The sequence below is a fragment of the Carlito syrichta genome, unplaced genomic scaffold (assembly GCF_000164805.1).
Source record: "Carlito syrichta isolate Samal-C Ts95f unplaced genomic scaffold, Tarsius_syrichta-2.0.1 Scaffold307033, whole genome shotgun sequence".
In the NCBI taxonomy this organism is placed as follows: domain Eukaryota; kingdom Metazoa; phylum Chordata; class Mammalia; order Primates; family Tarsiidae; genus Carlito; species Carlito syrichta.
In genome coordinates, this window is record NW_007251129.1 from 192,483 (window position 1) to 208,887 (window position 16,405).

The 16,405-nt window shown below is 43.9% G+C and overlaps 1 protein-coding gene across 1 annotated transcript in view; it reads left to right on the forward strand.

The window, feature by feature from the left end:
- LOC103266161 (neurexin-3) overlaps positions 1-16,405 on the forward strand; it is a gene marked incomplete at its 3' end in the record, with an annotated part of 585,480 nt that overhangs the window by 44,739 nt on the left and 524,336 nt on the right. Inside the window, exons 3-4 of the mRNA XM_021715390.1 lie at positions 8,764-8,793; positions 11,570-11,581. Of these exons, the coding sequence (XP_021571065.1) occupies positions 8,764-8,793; positions 11,570-11,581 (42 nt within the window). The remainder of the gene's footprint in view (positions 1-8,763; positions 8,794-11,569; positions 11,582-16,405) is intronic.

The following is a 16,405-nucleotide window of genomic DNA, read 5'->3' on the forward strand; positions in this document are numbered from 1 at the left end:
TTCCAGAGAAGGATACCTGCATTACATACAGTATTGTAAACATGATTGGGATCAGTTCATTATAGAATGGTCCCAGGGCTCCCTTTTTCTAGACTATATACATCTATTAATGGCAGCACCAAACACCTTAGCCTTTTTAAAAAAATGACTATAGTGTCAAATTAAACTTAAAGTTAATGGAAGCCCCTGCTGTTTTTGTGTGCACTGCTGCTAGGCCATTTCTCTCTCCTTTCTGAACTTATGCAGTTATTCACTTGACTTAAGCCTAGGACCATTCTTTGGTTTTGTTAAATCTAACTCTGGATTTCAAAAAATCCAGCACGCCATGTTCTGTTTGGATACAGTGCTTTTATCTAATATCAGCTCTCCTTTCCAGCTTTGTGTCATTCACGAATGAAGAACTATTTTAGAGAAGTTCATGACAGCTGGAGAGCCAAGACTTTCTCTCCATTGGGATGAGTCTTTTCTAAGTTATTATTGCTGATCCTTTGACCCTTAGAGCAGTGGGCATGACTGCCTTCCATGGCATTCATGCATGAGGAAACCTCAGCACTCCTTCCCTCTAAGGTGTGGAATAGCTTGGAATGTGCTGCAGACGTTCTTTCCTCTACCCTGTAGTTAGGTCATATGGAAGCTGTTGGTGATTTATGGGTGAAATAGAAAGAAACCCTTTCTGTTCAGTCCAGCCACCATGCTGTAAGAACACAGTTGGTCTGGTGGCAAAACAGTGAGTAGGTTAGTATGGTTATATCCTACAAAGGGCTAGGTGATGAGGACTGACCATGGTGTTATGATGGAAGGACAGAACTGCCCAGGCTAGGACTTGAGCAGCCCCTATCTTGGAAATTAGCAACAGACTCTGTCCTGTGCTTCTGAAAACCATCACCATCAGTGCAACTATTCAGTTCATATTCAGTACTGCGCAAAGCTTGTAGAAAAGTCAGAATCATATATGTATACAGTTGATCATCCCAAGTGTTAGCTCATGATTGCTGTTAGGTGATTATTTGAAGCTTGGAGAGCTTGGCTGTAGTGGTGGTAGGCTATTGTTGAAGCCTACAGTTCTGCTTATGGGTAGTGTTTTGGCCATTTGAAACTGCCATTTTTATAGGTCAAAAATGGCCAAACATCAGTTTTATACAGCTCAGTGCAGCATGTTTCTTGGCCTCTTTGGAGATCATCTGAATTTATAAGATTCAATAAAGAATATTAGAGGTAGAAGGAATTTTTAGTGGTTAGCTCCTACAACCCCACTCTGACTCTCTCCTATGACATTTCTGGCAAGTACAACTTTCCCTATTATTTCCCCCTCTGACACGCCAAATGTGTTTGCTGTTTTATCTTGCATGCGCAACTTCAAAAATGCCTGAAGGCAGCTCTCAATTTCTTCCCTAGCTCTCTCTTGTTTGGGCTGAATATAGCAGTTCTTTCAGCTGTTCTGTGTGTTGACATGTTTTTGGACCCCTCATGATCCTGGATAATCTCCTCTTGACACACCCTACTCCAGCCTGGACAATAGAGCAAACCTCAACCCAAAAAAAGAAAAAAAAAAAGCATTAGGTGGAGGTTTTCTTTCCATTTTCTCTAAGCATTCTTCTCACCAGTCCCACTCTGTCTTCTACACCTTCCCTCCTGCTCACAGTAGCAAACTTCTTTGACCTGCATGTCTGTCTTTCTCTGTTCAAAAGCTCCTGTGCATGTCCCTGTCTTTGAGGAATGACCTTTGTCTTGGCTGTCCTGATGAGCTTACATGAGATGTTGTCTACAACTGAGGAGTCTGAGGGTGTCCCGTGTTCAGATTTGCATTTTTAAAAAGGAAGTAACTTACGAATGCTAAGAAATGATTTAGGGAAGGAAGAATTTCATATTTCAGTGGGAGCACCTGATGGGGATTGAGGAGAGGGAGACGACAGCTGTTTAAGAGGGTTGCCCAGTTCTCTTTAAGCCATGCTGGGGCCAGAGTCACCAATGAAGTTGAATGAATGTTGAGGCACTATTTTCTGTTCCTGGATTATCTGAGGTATGTCTCTTCCTTTCTCCAGCAGCACTGAATTAGAGAGGGCAGCTGGTGTCATGGTTATCATCACAGGCTGGAGAGTCTATCTGCTTCAGGTCCTCATGGTAGCCCTTAATAAGTAGTGTGACATTGACTCTCAGCCTGGGTTTCCTCACCTGTAAAACTGAAATTATGGCCATGCCTCTCCCATAATGTTGTATTTCATGAAATAACATATAGCCAGGACTTGTCTATGATAAACAGTCAACAAACATGGGCTGTTAATAGAATTCTTTCTAGCTAGTTAACTGAATTTCTTCTCTCAAGTATTGAATATTTGTATTTCTATTGGAACATGAAATTCCTCCTTTCCCAGGTCATTTTTAGGGGTTATTAAGCCACTTCCCTCTTGAAAAGTAGTCGTAAGCTACTTCCCTCTGAACATGAGATTCTGTTCCTCTTTCTCCAAATTCCTGGCCACCCTATGCGCACTTTTGGCTTCCTTGGACCCTGCCCCCTTCCACCTTCAGCATCTCCCTGGTTCTTCTGGAAACATTAGGTGAATGTTTCCATTACCTTCTGATTTTATGCAATTACTCTTTTAAAAAGTCCTTGTGGCTTCATAAGAATTCATCATCGGCACTTGGCACTTGCTGCAATTAGTGGCTTTTAATTTCTCTACTTCAGTATGGAAAAAAGAGACAATATATGTGGATGTTTTCCTAGGATAAAAGTTACCCTGAAAGTGAATGAAGTAAAAGTATTGGCAGAGATGACTTGCTTTTTTTCTTTTCTGAATCTCCCCCACCCCATCAGTGAGTTCCTTCCTTCTCTGAAATACTTTCCCCAATTACCCAGCCAGGGTAAAGGGAAGAAGGATGGATGTGAAAACCATATGAAGTGGGTGGGATGTTACAGGTCTGAGGAGGAGGTGGTATTAGCTTAGATGATGGAGGCCTTCAACTTCTGGCCTGGTGCCTAAACATTACATCTTCCTCTTGCCTGTTTCAGTAAATGGTTTCTGTTCTCTGTATTAGTCATTCTGATGACAGGCTTCATGATGGCCACAGCCGCTTACAAATGACTTTGCTTTCATAGACATTTCCATTTTCCTGAGCTGCAAAAGCCGCTATCTCCATGGGGATTTTCCCAAAGGGTGTAACATAGCTTAGAGGGCTCTACGTATATTTCACACGTAATTTACACATGATTTACAGTCTGTTCTGAGACTGTTTCAACTTTGTGTGTCTTACCTACTAGTGATCTTTCTCTCCTCTTGTTTCTGTGTGTACCCCGAAGACCTGTGCACCACAGATAGACAGACAGTTGGATTGCAGCACTGGAAAGAAGAAAAAAGAGGATCAAAAGTGTCAGAAATCTTGTTGAGATCCAGAATGGTCCTTGGATGGATCAAGCTGGAGTAGCATTTTGTCAGGGTGTGACCAGATAAGAGACACTTTGTTTGCTTTCTTAATTTTGTAATAATAATAATAATAAAAATAAAAGCATTGTAGTTCCATGAGAATTCTATGTTGACAATTCTTAATCTGCTGCCTGTCAAAGGATCATTCTGACCCATCTCCTATCCCCTTCCCACCCCTGGGTAAACTTTTATGGTGCTGTCTGTTGAGGACCTATTCAAAGCCAGAGCCTGTGGTGAGATTGTTCTGGAAAGTTGTGGCCCATTCTGCCTCCATAAGCCCCCATTCTAGCCCATGCCTTTTCTTTTGGCTGCCCTGGAGTATCAGGCCCGGGATAAATGACAAACTCCAGACCCAGCCAGGGTGCTGGCTTCAGGGCTCACAGTGTGACCTGGGGTCCATTGATTCTCTGAGGGTGACTAGACGACCCATCTTCATTTTAACCCCTTCCTTGTCAGCCAAACACAGAACACATACCCAACATAGATTCCATTTCCTTTCTTGCTAATTATACCCTTCTCAGTTAAGATTTTTTTTCAGCATTATTTCCTATAATTTATGTTGGAAAGCCATATAGTTCCTTTTTCTTTTTTGAATGTGAATTTAAAAAATATATATTTTAGTATTGAATATGATTAAAAAAAAGAAAGAACTAGAACCTCCGGGATAGCTCCATATCTCCCAATCCCTCCTGGTTTAAGACTCAGTGCTTCCACCCCTCTTCCTCGGAGGCATCGTTCCCTTACATGGGTGCTGACTCTCTCTTCCATGACTCTCTCTCTCTCTGACCATGGTCCTGCATTGTTCAATGTATGCTGGATGGTTTTGCTCGAGTGATTCTTTTTTCTCTTCAACTCATCATGCCTCAAATAGAACTCATTATCCACTCACCCCAACTCCATCTCTGCACCCCATCCCATCATCCTACATATGACATTGCTTTCTCAGTCTCCCGTTCACCTCTCTCCTGAAACAGCTCATCCATCACCGAAACCTGTTCAATCCTCTTTCTCTCTTTCCCTTCCTACTGCCTTGATATTAATTTAGGGCTTTGCCTGTGACTGATCTCTCTGCCTCCACCACTTTTTCTCTAATCCACCCTGTCCACACTGTTGTAAAAACAGTCTTCCTCAACATCATTTCCTTGAGTCATTCTCCTGTCCATAGACCCTTGATGTTTCCCTACAAGATCATGTCTATTTTCCTTAACCTTGAAACTCAAAGCCTGGGTATCCTGATGCTTAGGATGATCTTTCACTATTTCCTTGTGTGAAATGTGTGCATGTATTCATCCCTTTATTTGTATAGCATGCTAGTATATCCCTACCACATGCCTGGCAGTGTCCTAGTTACTTCTGAAAAGCTGAATAGAAAAGTCCCTACAAATGCACTTTGTGGTCTTGGAAGCTTGCGGGGCTACCTGGAATGTCCCCCATCTAAATCCTAAGCCCAAGGCCTATTTCTACTCCCTCTGTAGTCCAAAACCCTTTTCTGGGCACCCAGGACCATTCTCACAGTCCCTACTGGTCTTGCTGTCTGAACTCATCAGGCGAAACCTAGCAATGACCCATTCATTCCTTAGTCACATACTGAGCACCTATTACGTATCAGGCACTGTAACAGGTGCTGCCTCACACATCAGTATATTTTTACTGCATAACAACCACCCGTCTAGCTCTTATCATGCACAGGCACAGATTTACATATATTATTCAATCTCCCAAACAACCTATGAAGTAGGCATTCTTATCCACATTTTACAGTAGGTCAATGAAGGCACAGAGATGTTTAGCAGCTTTCTTGGGTCACAAACTAGAAAGCAGCAGAGATGGAAACCAAGTTTAGCTCTGAAGATCTTGACCTTAACCCCTATGTGTCACTGTCAGGTATCAGCATAGATGTGAAATGTGTACTTGTGTAAGTATACCCACACCTCCCTTTCCCAGCTAGATTCTAAACTTCTAGAGGTCAAGGGGAGGTACCATACTTGCATCCCTACCACCTTATTCAGTCTTTGCAGATAGCATGTACTTGGGTGGTTTGGTTGATTGGTGGTTGGTTCTTCCATTCACTGCTGGCGGACCCAAGATTTTTTGCAGCAAATAGGAGTGTTTTCCCAAAGGGTGTAACATAGCTTAGAGGGCTCTACGTATATTTCACACGTAATTTACACATGATTTACAGTCTGTTCTGAGACTGTTTCAACTTTGTGTGTTTTGAGGTGGAAGAAGGAGAAACAGAATTTCAGAACAGACCTGGACATGATAGAATTCTTGGTTTCCAGTTTTTAATTCTGCAAGCTCCAAGGATAAGTTTGTGAAAAGATACTGACATAAAATCCCCACCTCAAAAAGCAAAATAAAATTCCAACTGTATCAAGGTTACATAGTTTCTCCTCTCTCCCATCCTGTTTCACTTATTCATGTCCGTTTTGCTTTATTGCCTTCAAAACCAAAGTTCTGGCATAGGGATCCCAGATCTACTTTCTTGGCCTAATATTTCTATTTAACGTTTTTATAAGTTGAAGATTATGAACGTTTTATTTGAATGGCAATACTGCAACTACATTTGTAGCTTAATAAGACTTGATAAGTACATATTTGAATTTTAAAAACACAGGTGGTAAGTTATTTGCATTTTAAAAGGATTCTTCCCTTTGCGAAAGGATCCACTGCAGAGTTCTAGCAAATATCCAATTCCTCTTGGTGCATTTATCACACAATTCAATTTACGCAAATTTGATTTATATGCCACTCGGAGGGGGTAGCTCTCAAGTTGCAGTGAGCATGAGAATCATTTGTGCAACTTGTTTAACATTCAGATTTTGTCCCAGCTCCTCCCCAAGATTCTAATTCATTTGGAGGGAAGCCTAGAATCTTCCTTTTCTTTCTTTCTTTCTTCCTTTTTTTTTTTTTTGAGTCAGGATCTCACTCTCTGTTGCCCAAGCTAGAGTGCAGTGGCTTACCGCAGCCTCAAACTCCTGGGCTCAGGAGATTCTCCTGCCTCATCCTCCAGAGTAGCTGAAACTACAGGCGCATGCCACCATACCCGATTAATTAAAAAATTTTTTTTTGTACATACAAGGTCTCACCATGTTGCCCAGGCTGATTTCGAACTCCTGGGCTCAAGCAATCCTCCCACCACAGCTTCCCAAAATACAGAGATTAAAGGTGTGAGCCACTGCACTCAGCCTAATTTTGAAAAGGCCCAGAATCTTCATTTTTAGTAAGCTTCCCAGGTAGTTGTTATAGGTCATCAGTGAAATAGACTTAGAGGTGCACATAAGCTAAGGCTCAACTGTACAGGCTTTTCCCAGGGCTTGGATCCCCTCTTACTACCAAGTGTTTCACTCACTCTTCATTTGGTAAATTTTTAAAATGTTTATTTGGGTCAAATAAAGACTCTTCCATCTCTTTCCTACTGACTTCCTCCTGCAGCTGCCAGACTTCTTGAATTTCAGGGGCAAAATGTTTGTCCTTCCTTTTTCAGTCCCCTGTGTGACTCTGAGGTGCATCTTTGTACCTTCTTTATTTGCATTTCTTAAAGCTGACCACTCTCTTGAGGAAGGTTGCCTACTGAGTGTATGCACCTGTTCTGTTTCTGTTCCCTCCCCGTCTCTCGGCCCCCATATCCCTCCCCTTTCCTGCTCATGACTAGGAAGCTGAAAGCTATGATTCGGTTCAGCACTATCAGGCATTTTAGAAATAGTTATTTCTGTGGAAGTTTCTCTCCTAGATTTCTAGAGCCTTTTCTCCTCTCTCTCCTTACTACTCTCCCCTCAATAAAAAAAGACTCCAAGTTAATTTTTTTGAGCAATAAATAAATAAAATCCTGAAAATCACTTGCTTTGTCATTATTTCATTCTGTCTTGAGTTTTTATCCCGGTCCCAGAATGATAAATGCTAGGACTGAATATTTAAAATATGATTCTAGTTCAATGCAATTTGTTTAAAAAAAAAAAGACTTCATGACATTTATGGCATGTGTGTCTATTTAATATATTATTGATCTTTTAAAAGTCAGTTGCTTGACCTCTATTTTGCCTCTGATTACTTTTCTAAATCTCTAGTAATCTCCAAAAACATTTAGAGATTTCCATACTTTAGGGGTTTTTTTCTTTGTTGTTAATCCTTTCTATCCCTGAATTTTACTCGAAGTAAAGGTTCTCAGGGGTGATCTGGATTTTGTAAAATATCTCCAGTAAAAATAGCAGCAATACAAAATAATGGATGCAGTTGGTTCCTGTTCAAACGTCTTTTTTTTTTTTTGAATTGGAGTCTCACTCTGTTGCCCAGACTGGAGTGCAGTGGCTGCTCCTGGCCGCCGCAGCCTCGACCTGCTGGGCTCCGGCGATCCTTCCGTTTTAGCATTCCAAGTAGCTGGAACTACAGGCCCGCGCTACCACGCCTGGCTAGTTTTTTGATTTATTGTAGAGATGAGGTCTTGCCAAGTTGCCCAGGCGGGTCTCGAACCCGCGGGCTCAGGCAATCCACTCACCTCAGCCTCCCAAAGCGCGGGATTACAGGCTGAGTCACTGAGCCTGGCTAAACATCTCTTTTAATAGATGTATCTGGGCTTATGCTTCCTGGACAATGGAGCTCTTAATAGCCTTCTGTAAGAATAGCAAGAGAGCCCATTGTTTGTTTTTTGGGACTTTGTGTACCTTCTTTGCCCCAGTCTGTGCTGATGAAGTGTGGGAGGTCCTTCCAGGAAAGATGATGGTGGGGAGGAAGGGGAGGGTGTGGTATGGTTGTCACTAGGCCAAGATAGGTGATAGGAGAAGCAGTTTAAAGTTGACTGCATGACGCTTGCAAGCAGGAACTTATTTGGTGTATTAAACATGATTCAATTTTTAAAGAAAAAGTATCTAGAGAAAAAAGTCAGACAACAATCTCTGGAAGGTGGGATTATAACCGATTTTTTTCTTTTGTTTTTCTGAATTTCCCTTAGTTTGTACGGTGAGCATGTATAATTACTATTACAAGTAATTTAAAAGAAAGAAACCAACTGTGCCTGGCATCTTAAGTCTGCTTCCCCAAGGGACCTAATCTTTAATGCATCTTTCACAAATCCTACCGATTGCACAGAACAACAGTAAGAGGCAAGTTCTTGTTGTTAGGCCTAGAGCAATTCAACAAATTTTCAATCAGAGAGCCAGCCTTTCTGCCCGCAGAAGTACTGGGGTATCAGGGTTTGTCGCATGCACCTGAGTATGTGTGTGGCTCCCAACCCTCCTTTTTTCAACTCAGGAATTAAGGAAAGATGGTGTTGCATTTGGGATTTTAACTTTGTCTTCTCTTTTTCTTTCCCCTTTCTCCTCCCATCCTCTTCTTTTCCTTCCTCAAGGCCTCGCCCACCTCATGATGAGTGAACAAGGTAGGTGCTTCGCGCTTGTGGTCCTGCAGCTGTCCCAACGACTCGCCTCTGTGCTGCTGGCTGGTCACTCAGCGCCTCTTCCCCATCGCTGGCCGGCCATTCGCTGCCTATTCCTCCTGCAGTGGGCTGGGCCCCTGCGGTGAGCGTGGGGGCACCCTCCCTATTGCATCGTGGCTTCCCATCCATGGTCCCCTTGGCTTCTCCATTCTCCACCACTGTTTGTTCTGGTGCTGGCCCTGCTGGGCTGCATCCGAGAGGGAAGCATGCAACCAGGCATGATGGCGTCGATAATGGGGTGAATGAGGCTAATTTCAGAGCAACCAAGCGGTTAACTTCCTCCTGCTCCTCCCCAGCCCCTGAGCTGGGCCCCAGGTTGGGGGAAGAGGAGCTGGGCCCCTCCCCAAATTTCCCTCTGAGGAAGGCTTTCCATTTTGTCTTCCCATTCCGCTGCCTCCATGATGATGTTCTGCCCTCCATGGTCAAAGGAAGCCCTTGGGGGTTTGCCTGTTTTCGGTTTGACATAAAAGCAAAAACCACCTAAAGATCATGCTAATGTCCTCATGGCAGGATTCTAACTCATTATACACCCTGAAGAAAACTGCATATAAAGATCTGTAAATTCAGCATCTGCAACCTAAAATATTCAAATATGCAAGGAATGAACTGTGCAGGAAATTCAGCTCAGCTAAGCACAGGGTGGGCTGTGAATGAAGCCTTTTTCTCCTAAATAAAAATTTTCCACATTATCAACCTAAATCAGGATTTGAGAGCTAAGCCTACTTAAAATTGTCTTCTCCTTCACAGTTCAATTGCTACTATTGTGTTTCTTCTGAGCCTTGGATGATTGCAAGATTGGTCTACCTGCCTTGCCCTGTCACCAAAAGACTGTACTTTTTCTCGTCTGTTTCTTTGCAAAACACACATGGGACTCAGTGCCTCTTTTGGAGGCCCAAAGAAAAAGGGAAGGAGGAGGCTACTTCCATATATCTCTCTTTTTCCTGATCTTTAGAAGAGGGTGAGACTGCTCCTCTCCTACTCCCTTACATTGGGTCCATCAGACATTTTTGCCCTTTAGGAGCACGATCAGATCAAGGAACCACTCAGGGACAAAAGAAATTAGTTTGTGGTGTCCAGGTAGTTGGGGAGGTGAACAGTTGAGAGCACCCTAAATTGATAAAGCAGGGTGAGGAGGAGCCTACTTTTTCATTTTAAGCCGGTCCTCCAGACCTGAGCCAAGATCCCTGGTGGACTCCAAAAAATTTAACAAAGAGATGGTTTGAGAGAGAGCAGCTAGCAAAGAATAAAACTGTGTGGGAGGAGGCCAAGTGAATCCTCCAGTGTAGAGTGGGCTCTGAGAATGAAGACTGTGCTCTGGTTGCAGGTGCGTGAGGGAAGCAGGTGCCAATAGCAACTGACTATGAGGTGGATGTGACAGGGAATGTGCTTGATGTTGACCAGTGTCTGGGTAGTTCGAGAGAGTTAAGCCCATCTCTGGGAAGTGGGAGGAACTGAGATCTATGAATTGAGGGGATTTGATGACCCACTAGCAAAAGCAGGCCCTCAGAGTCCTGATCACCTCCTCCCATATCCTTTAGCCTTATGCTGTCAGCTGCCCATCAGGAGTTCTCTGAGCTCTTACAGTGGCTTGGAGGACTAAGCACATCATGTGGCTGACATCATCGGGCAGAGGATGGCAGATGGGATAGGCTGATGAGGACTTCCTTGACCTTGACTTTGCTTATTTTAGACACACTGATACAGCATAGGTATTTTGGAAGGCTAAATCCCAGCACTGGTATGAAAAGCATTTGGAAAGTCTGTATTGTATCCTGTATTCCTTACCTAGTACTGACATGTACGTATGTGGAACATTCAGACACAACTGTGCTCTGGGCTCAGAAGTCTGCTACCTTCTAGAAAAAGGGAAAGAGATGGTGACACATATGGATCTTGCGAATTCCTCTTTAGAAAGTTTTCAAGAAAGGATGCAGAGTTCTTCTGGGTGATGGGAACTTGTATTTCAAGTTGCAACTTGCAGTTGAATTTGTTTTTAAGAAGGTCCTTTGACTGTGTTCCTTCTTTCATTCTTTTCCGTTTTCCCCTCCTTGTCTGTTCTTGCCCGTCTGACAACTACCTAAGAAACCAGTCCTCTTCTTCCCACTAATACTCCTTCCCTTCTCCTTATTCCTTCAATATGAAAGAAAGAGGCTCTGTCTGGTCCCCACTGAATCTCAATAATTTGTTTTTTGATGCCTACACATATGTATGGGAATGTTTATGTATGTTGTGCGTGCACCACCTCTGCATCCTGACTCATGTCAATGTTGGGAAAGTGCAGGGGCTCCTACCTTCTCCAAGACGTTCCATAACCATTTTTAGATTGGGTAAGTGCATGCAATTTCACATACACATGGCTGTGCTGTGCTTTTGCATGCAGTCCTTGTCATTTCTGAGGGTGGGACTGAGAAGAAATGAATGGGACAAAGCTTAAATGTGAAGCTGATGGAAGCGACCCTGCTGGTCAGTGTTGCTTGCTTGCTTAAGTTTCCCAGTGTTTTTTTGTTTGTTTGTTTTGTTCTGCCTTCTCAGAATGTTACCATGCTGCTGCCTTTACTGTCGTGCGTTTCTGTTGTGTGTGTTACGTGTCTGCAGTGTGCTGATGTTTTACTCTCCTTGCTCTGTCTCTCTCTCTCTCTCTGTCTCTCTCTCTCTCGCCGCCTCCATGGTGGACACCATGCTTCCCCTGCTTATTTGGACCTTCACTTCATTTCTGTAGGTAGAAGTAAAGGTAGAGATCACTTTATTTTATCCTTATAATTATCAATCTGCTTTCTGAAATATTCGTGTATCCAAGGGATTGTCGATTCTCATGAATACAGTCCAGATGACAACTTAATAGTTTTTAACAACTTAATTAAAAGAAAAAGGATAAAAAGCCAACGCTATTATTTCCCTTCAAGGCACTTCACATTCGGTGTTTAGGGACGATCCTGCATGGGCCTGCCTGTCTCTAAATTGAGTATGAGCCCGTGTACGATGCTGTACTGTTTCAGGGCGGTGACTCTGAAAGTGGATATGTGGTGTGGGGAAGATGTGTTTTACTACCGGGCAGGGTGTTCTAAGATCCCTTCCCCGTGCATGCGTGGAGGGAACAGGGGTGGTGTGAAATGGTGTGTAATGTTGCCATTCCTTGGAATAACTGAATTTGGGGATAACATCGATGGGGAAAAGCTGATAGATGAAAAAGGGAGAGGGTTGACAAATTGCCTGAAATTGTATTTAATGTGGAATTTGGGGGATATTTGTTGGTTGCCCTTTTCTACTCTGTGTTGTGTTTCCTGTATATGTGGGGGCTGGAAATTTCTGAATGGGGGTGTTGGGCTGAGAAGGGTGGGCCTGGGAGGGTGTGGAAGAACATAGAGATGAAAATGCATTAATTAGGCTGCAAGGAGGAAGAGGAGAAAGAGGGAACACAGGCTTTTGACTTCCAAAGCCAGCCTCTTGCCAGGTGGGCAGGAAGAAGGGGAGGCGTATGCCAGCTCTCTGACATGCCTTTCAGCACTTTGCACCTTTGGGTAACATAGCTCACTCATACATTCCTAATCAAAGCTGTCAGAGACCTGAGACCTGAGACCCTGGCTCGCCAGCTCAAATTGGATTAGCTGTTCAGGAGTGAAGGGAGAAGTTAATTGATAAATTATAAATATGTATCTGCATCCAATTTTCCCCTCTTCCTCCCTAACACTCCAGTCTCTATCTCGAGGAATTTGTGTGCTGTCTCTTCCTTCAAAGATTGGCAAGTAACAGAAGTAGAAAATGGGAATCCTGGCATGAGGATGTTGGAGAAAGCAGGGGCTGACAAATCATTGAGAGCACTGATTTGATGACTAGTCTGTGAACTGGCCAGCTCTCGTTTGAATTGTGTGCTTTTTCTGGGTCTTTTGAAAGTTATGTGTATGGTTGCTTTGGAAGCAGTTCAGTCCGTTCCACTTTGGGGCTGGTTGATTGCTTGTTCCTTTTATGCCAATTTCAGGTAGTTTCACTCTCAGAAATCTGTTGTGGGGACTCGTTACCCCATGGCTCAGTTGGTACCTTTTGAAAGGAGGTGGGTGGGATGAGGGGAGATGAAGAGGAATAATGATAAAGGGGTACACCTGGCTGTCCCCTGCCTCTCTCCTGACACCACTTCATGGAAGGCTGCCAGTGGAAGACTCCTTGTGGGTTCAGACACCAATCTTTGTCCCGGACTCAAAGTTTCTGAAGCATGCGACACCGCTGCCTCTCCCTCCTCCCATTGGTTTCTATGACAACACATTAGAGACAGTCTGTCTGTCCATCTCTTTGTCTTTCCCCAGTCCCCTAAGACATTTCGTAAGCGAGGTGTTTTGAGTGTTTCTTAGGTTTTACACACGAGGATCTTATTTTTCTTTCTCCTGGTCACTGCTAGACCACTACTAGCAGCTGCTGACACTTAGGGAGTGTTCCTCATATGCCACCATGCGCTAGGTGCTTCCCTGTGCCCTATGACACTTAATACAGCTCATCTATGAGGTAGGTGGTGGCAGTGTCCTTGTTTTATGGATGAGAGCAACAAGGCTCAGAGTCAGATTACATACGTCAGATGGCTACTAACAGGAAATTAAATCCAGAGTCTGAGCCCCTAACCACTCCTGTATACTGCCTCTGTGGGACCTAAGGATGACCTCCATGCAGATATCTCCTGGATACCTCCTTGCCCTGACCTTTCTTCATGTCCAGCCCACCACCTTGCATGCTTCGTAACACACATCCATATAAATGTCCCACTGGAGCTGTCACCTCAGTGTGTCCAAAGCCAGCCTTCGTATATCATCTGTCCACAAACAGTTTTCTTTTATGATGTCCCTATTTTTGTTAAGGGAGTTCCTATCTCCCTTATCACCCAGGCTTGAAACCTAGGAATTAATTTCTGTCCTCTTCCTTCCAGAAACTTCCTCCTCCTCCCAGGCAATCGGTAGAGAGAGCATGTTGAGAGTCTCCTCTGGAATGCCTCTTGTGGCTTGTGTCTACCCTGGTTCAGTTCCTGGGTAGTGCTTATTTGATTCTTGCCCTGTCCGGACTGGTATTTCTGCCTTTGTTCTCTTCCAGTCTGTCCAGTAGTTGAGAACTACTTAAGCTCTGCTGCCCACCACGTACATAGAAGGCAGGACTAGCTACCTCACTTTCAAAGCCTTCCCTGATAAGAATCTTCTCTCCTGTTCAGCTTAGCTGCAGAATAACTGCTTCGGCCAAACAGGATACCAGCTAACCTCACCTGACTGTCTTTGTCTCCCATCCTCGCTTATTCTGTCTCTCTCCCCTCTAACAGCCCCTCCTTCCCCTTTTTCTGCCCATTGAAAAATATATAGATTTTTCATTTCCTATTTGATGCTACCCTAGAGCACACCAAAGTTGGCTCCTCCTCCAATATATATTTAAGTTATTCGAGAATCTGCCCACTCCCCTCTGCTAGACTGCAGGCACGTTGAAGACAAACATATTCATTTGTTAATGTCCAGATGTGTCTGGCATATTGTGTCACGTGTGGAAGGGACTCAAAATCTCTAATCCTTCTTATCCTGCTGTCAGTCGTCTTCCTGAAAGTGAAAATAAAGCAAAATTAAAATGAAATCGGATCATGTAGCTCATCTGTTCAAAAGCTTTGGGTGGATTCTCGTGTCGTTGTCAAGGTGCCTTCTCTGCTCTGTGTTCCACAAGAGCATAACCATGGCCCACTGTCATCCCGCCAGCCCTTCATTTTCCGAATGCCCCCAACTCACTCCGCCTGCGTCTACACCATGTTCTCCTGCCTCTGGGCTTTTGCTTGAGCTCTGTCCTCTTCCCTGAGTGTCCTTGAACACGCATATCTCTCTTACCCTTGAAGATCTGGGACTCCTAGGTCTGCCTGACTTTGTGCTGTGTTATAAAGTACCCATGTCAAACTGTCTCCATTTCTCTCCCGCATCTCCTAAGGACAGAGGCTGTGTCTGGCTTCGTGGTCACCCACTCTGTACCAGCTCAGTACTTGGGTCCAGAGTTGTGCTGCATGAGTGCTCATGGAATGAAGTACTGGTTTCACCAAGCGGAACAACTGATTTAGATACATGGTGGAGGGGAGATGGACGGTATTAGATTTGTTGGCACTAATGCTATAAGGGGTCCACTCTGCTTACCAACCGCGCCCTTGGTCACTACCCTCATGACCCCAATCCACTGAGCAAAGGAGCCCCGTTGGGTCAAGGAGTGAGACCAGATGGCCCAGCTCTAGTTCCCTCCTCCCTCAGGCCTTCTCTTGGCCCTGTGTGTGTCAGAGGGAAATGGTTATAGATCAGTCCAGGATAAGTGTGGGAAAGGTCTTGGGTTTATTCTTAGGAGCTTGTCAGAGAAAAGAAAGAAGATGCCTCAGATTTTGTCATTTTTTGAAGCTGAGTAATGAAGCAGTAGACCCGTAAAGAATTGTGAAATTAAATCTACAAAACTGAGCAGGAGGTATAGACTGCAACAATAATCACTGTGTTCAGGAAGCCATTGGGCAGCACTTAGACAAAAACAAGCGTGAACATACCTAGAAGTGACTGCCTGGAGGAGTTCTTCAGCATCCAGCTCTGGTCAGCTTTTGTGACTTGATGCTGACCACCTTTGTAGAAGTGTTGAGAGTGTATTTTGGTCATCTCCCCCTTTTTCTTGACTACTTGAAGATGATTGCCCATCCTGGGTGAGGTCACCACATACTGTCCCTTGAAACTTAACTCAGAGCAGGAGTCATAGTCTCAAAAGCCAACAGGGACCCGATAGGTTTCATGAAGGAGTAGACCTGGGAGTAGGAAGCATCCTAGTATAATAAGAGAAGCAATAGGGAGTGATGGGGATGACAGCACACATGCTGTCCAAGGCAGCAGCCTCCTCTGCTCCAGGTAACAACTGCCATCCAAGAATGCAGACCCAGTGTCACCAGATCCTCAAGATGAGCTGGAAACGAATGTTACAAAAATGGCAGCTCGTGGCATCTCTCTCTTGATAGATGTAGGAACACACACAGGTGTGCACCTGCAGGCCAAATGACTTAGTCTGTGAGCCATGTGTTTTTGACCTTTTGCTTGAGGAGAAAAGAGGAGTAAATTATTTCTCCAAGAGATCTTACTGGATGTCAGTAGTGGGAGATAGTCACTACTGGTTAGTTTTCTCATTGCGCATAGTGGGTACCAGGAATTCTTCCTATCCTTGGTGCTGCCATCAGAGAGCCCGATCTGTATGTTGGGTGAAGTTGGTTTTGCAGAGGGATATAGACATGTATGGGGAGGCTATTGAGAATGACGGGGAGAGAGGGGTAACTGACATCTTTAGTAATTGCCAAGAACCGGCATGATTTTTCAACTGGAAGAATGGCAGGGGGACATTTAATCCTTTCTCCTTTTGTTCTACAGAACTCTTTATTTACTAGATTAGATGGTGTTGACGCTGAGATCTTTTCTAGTCCTTTAGAATTTAGAGGGCCTTTTTGATTTATTTATATGTATTTTTCCTATGTAGATTTTGTCCTTAGCCTTCTAATGCTGAACTCATCAACATTGGCCAAACTGGAAAGAGATCATCG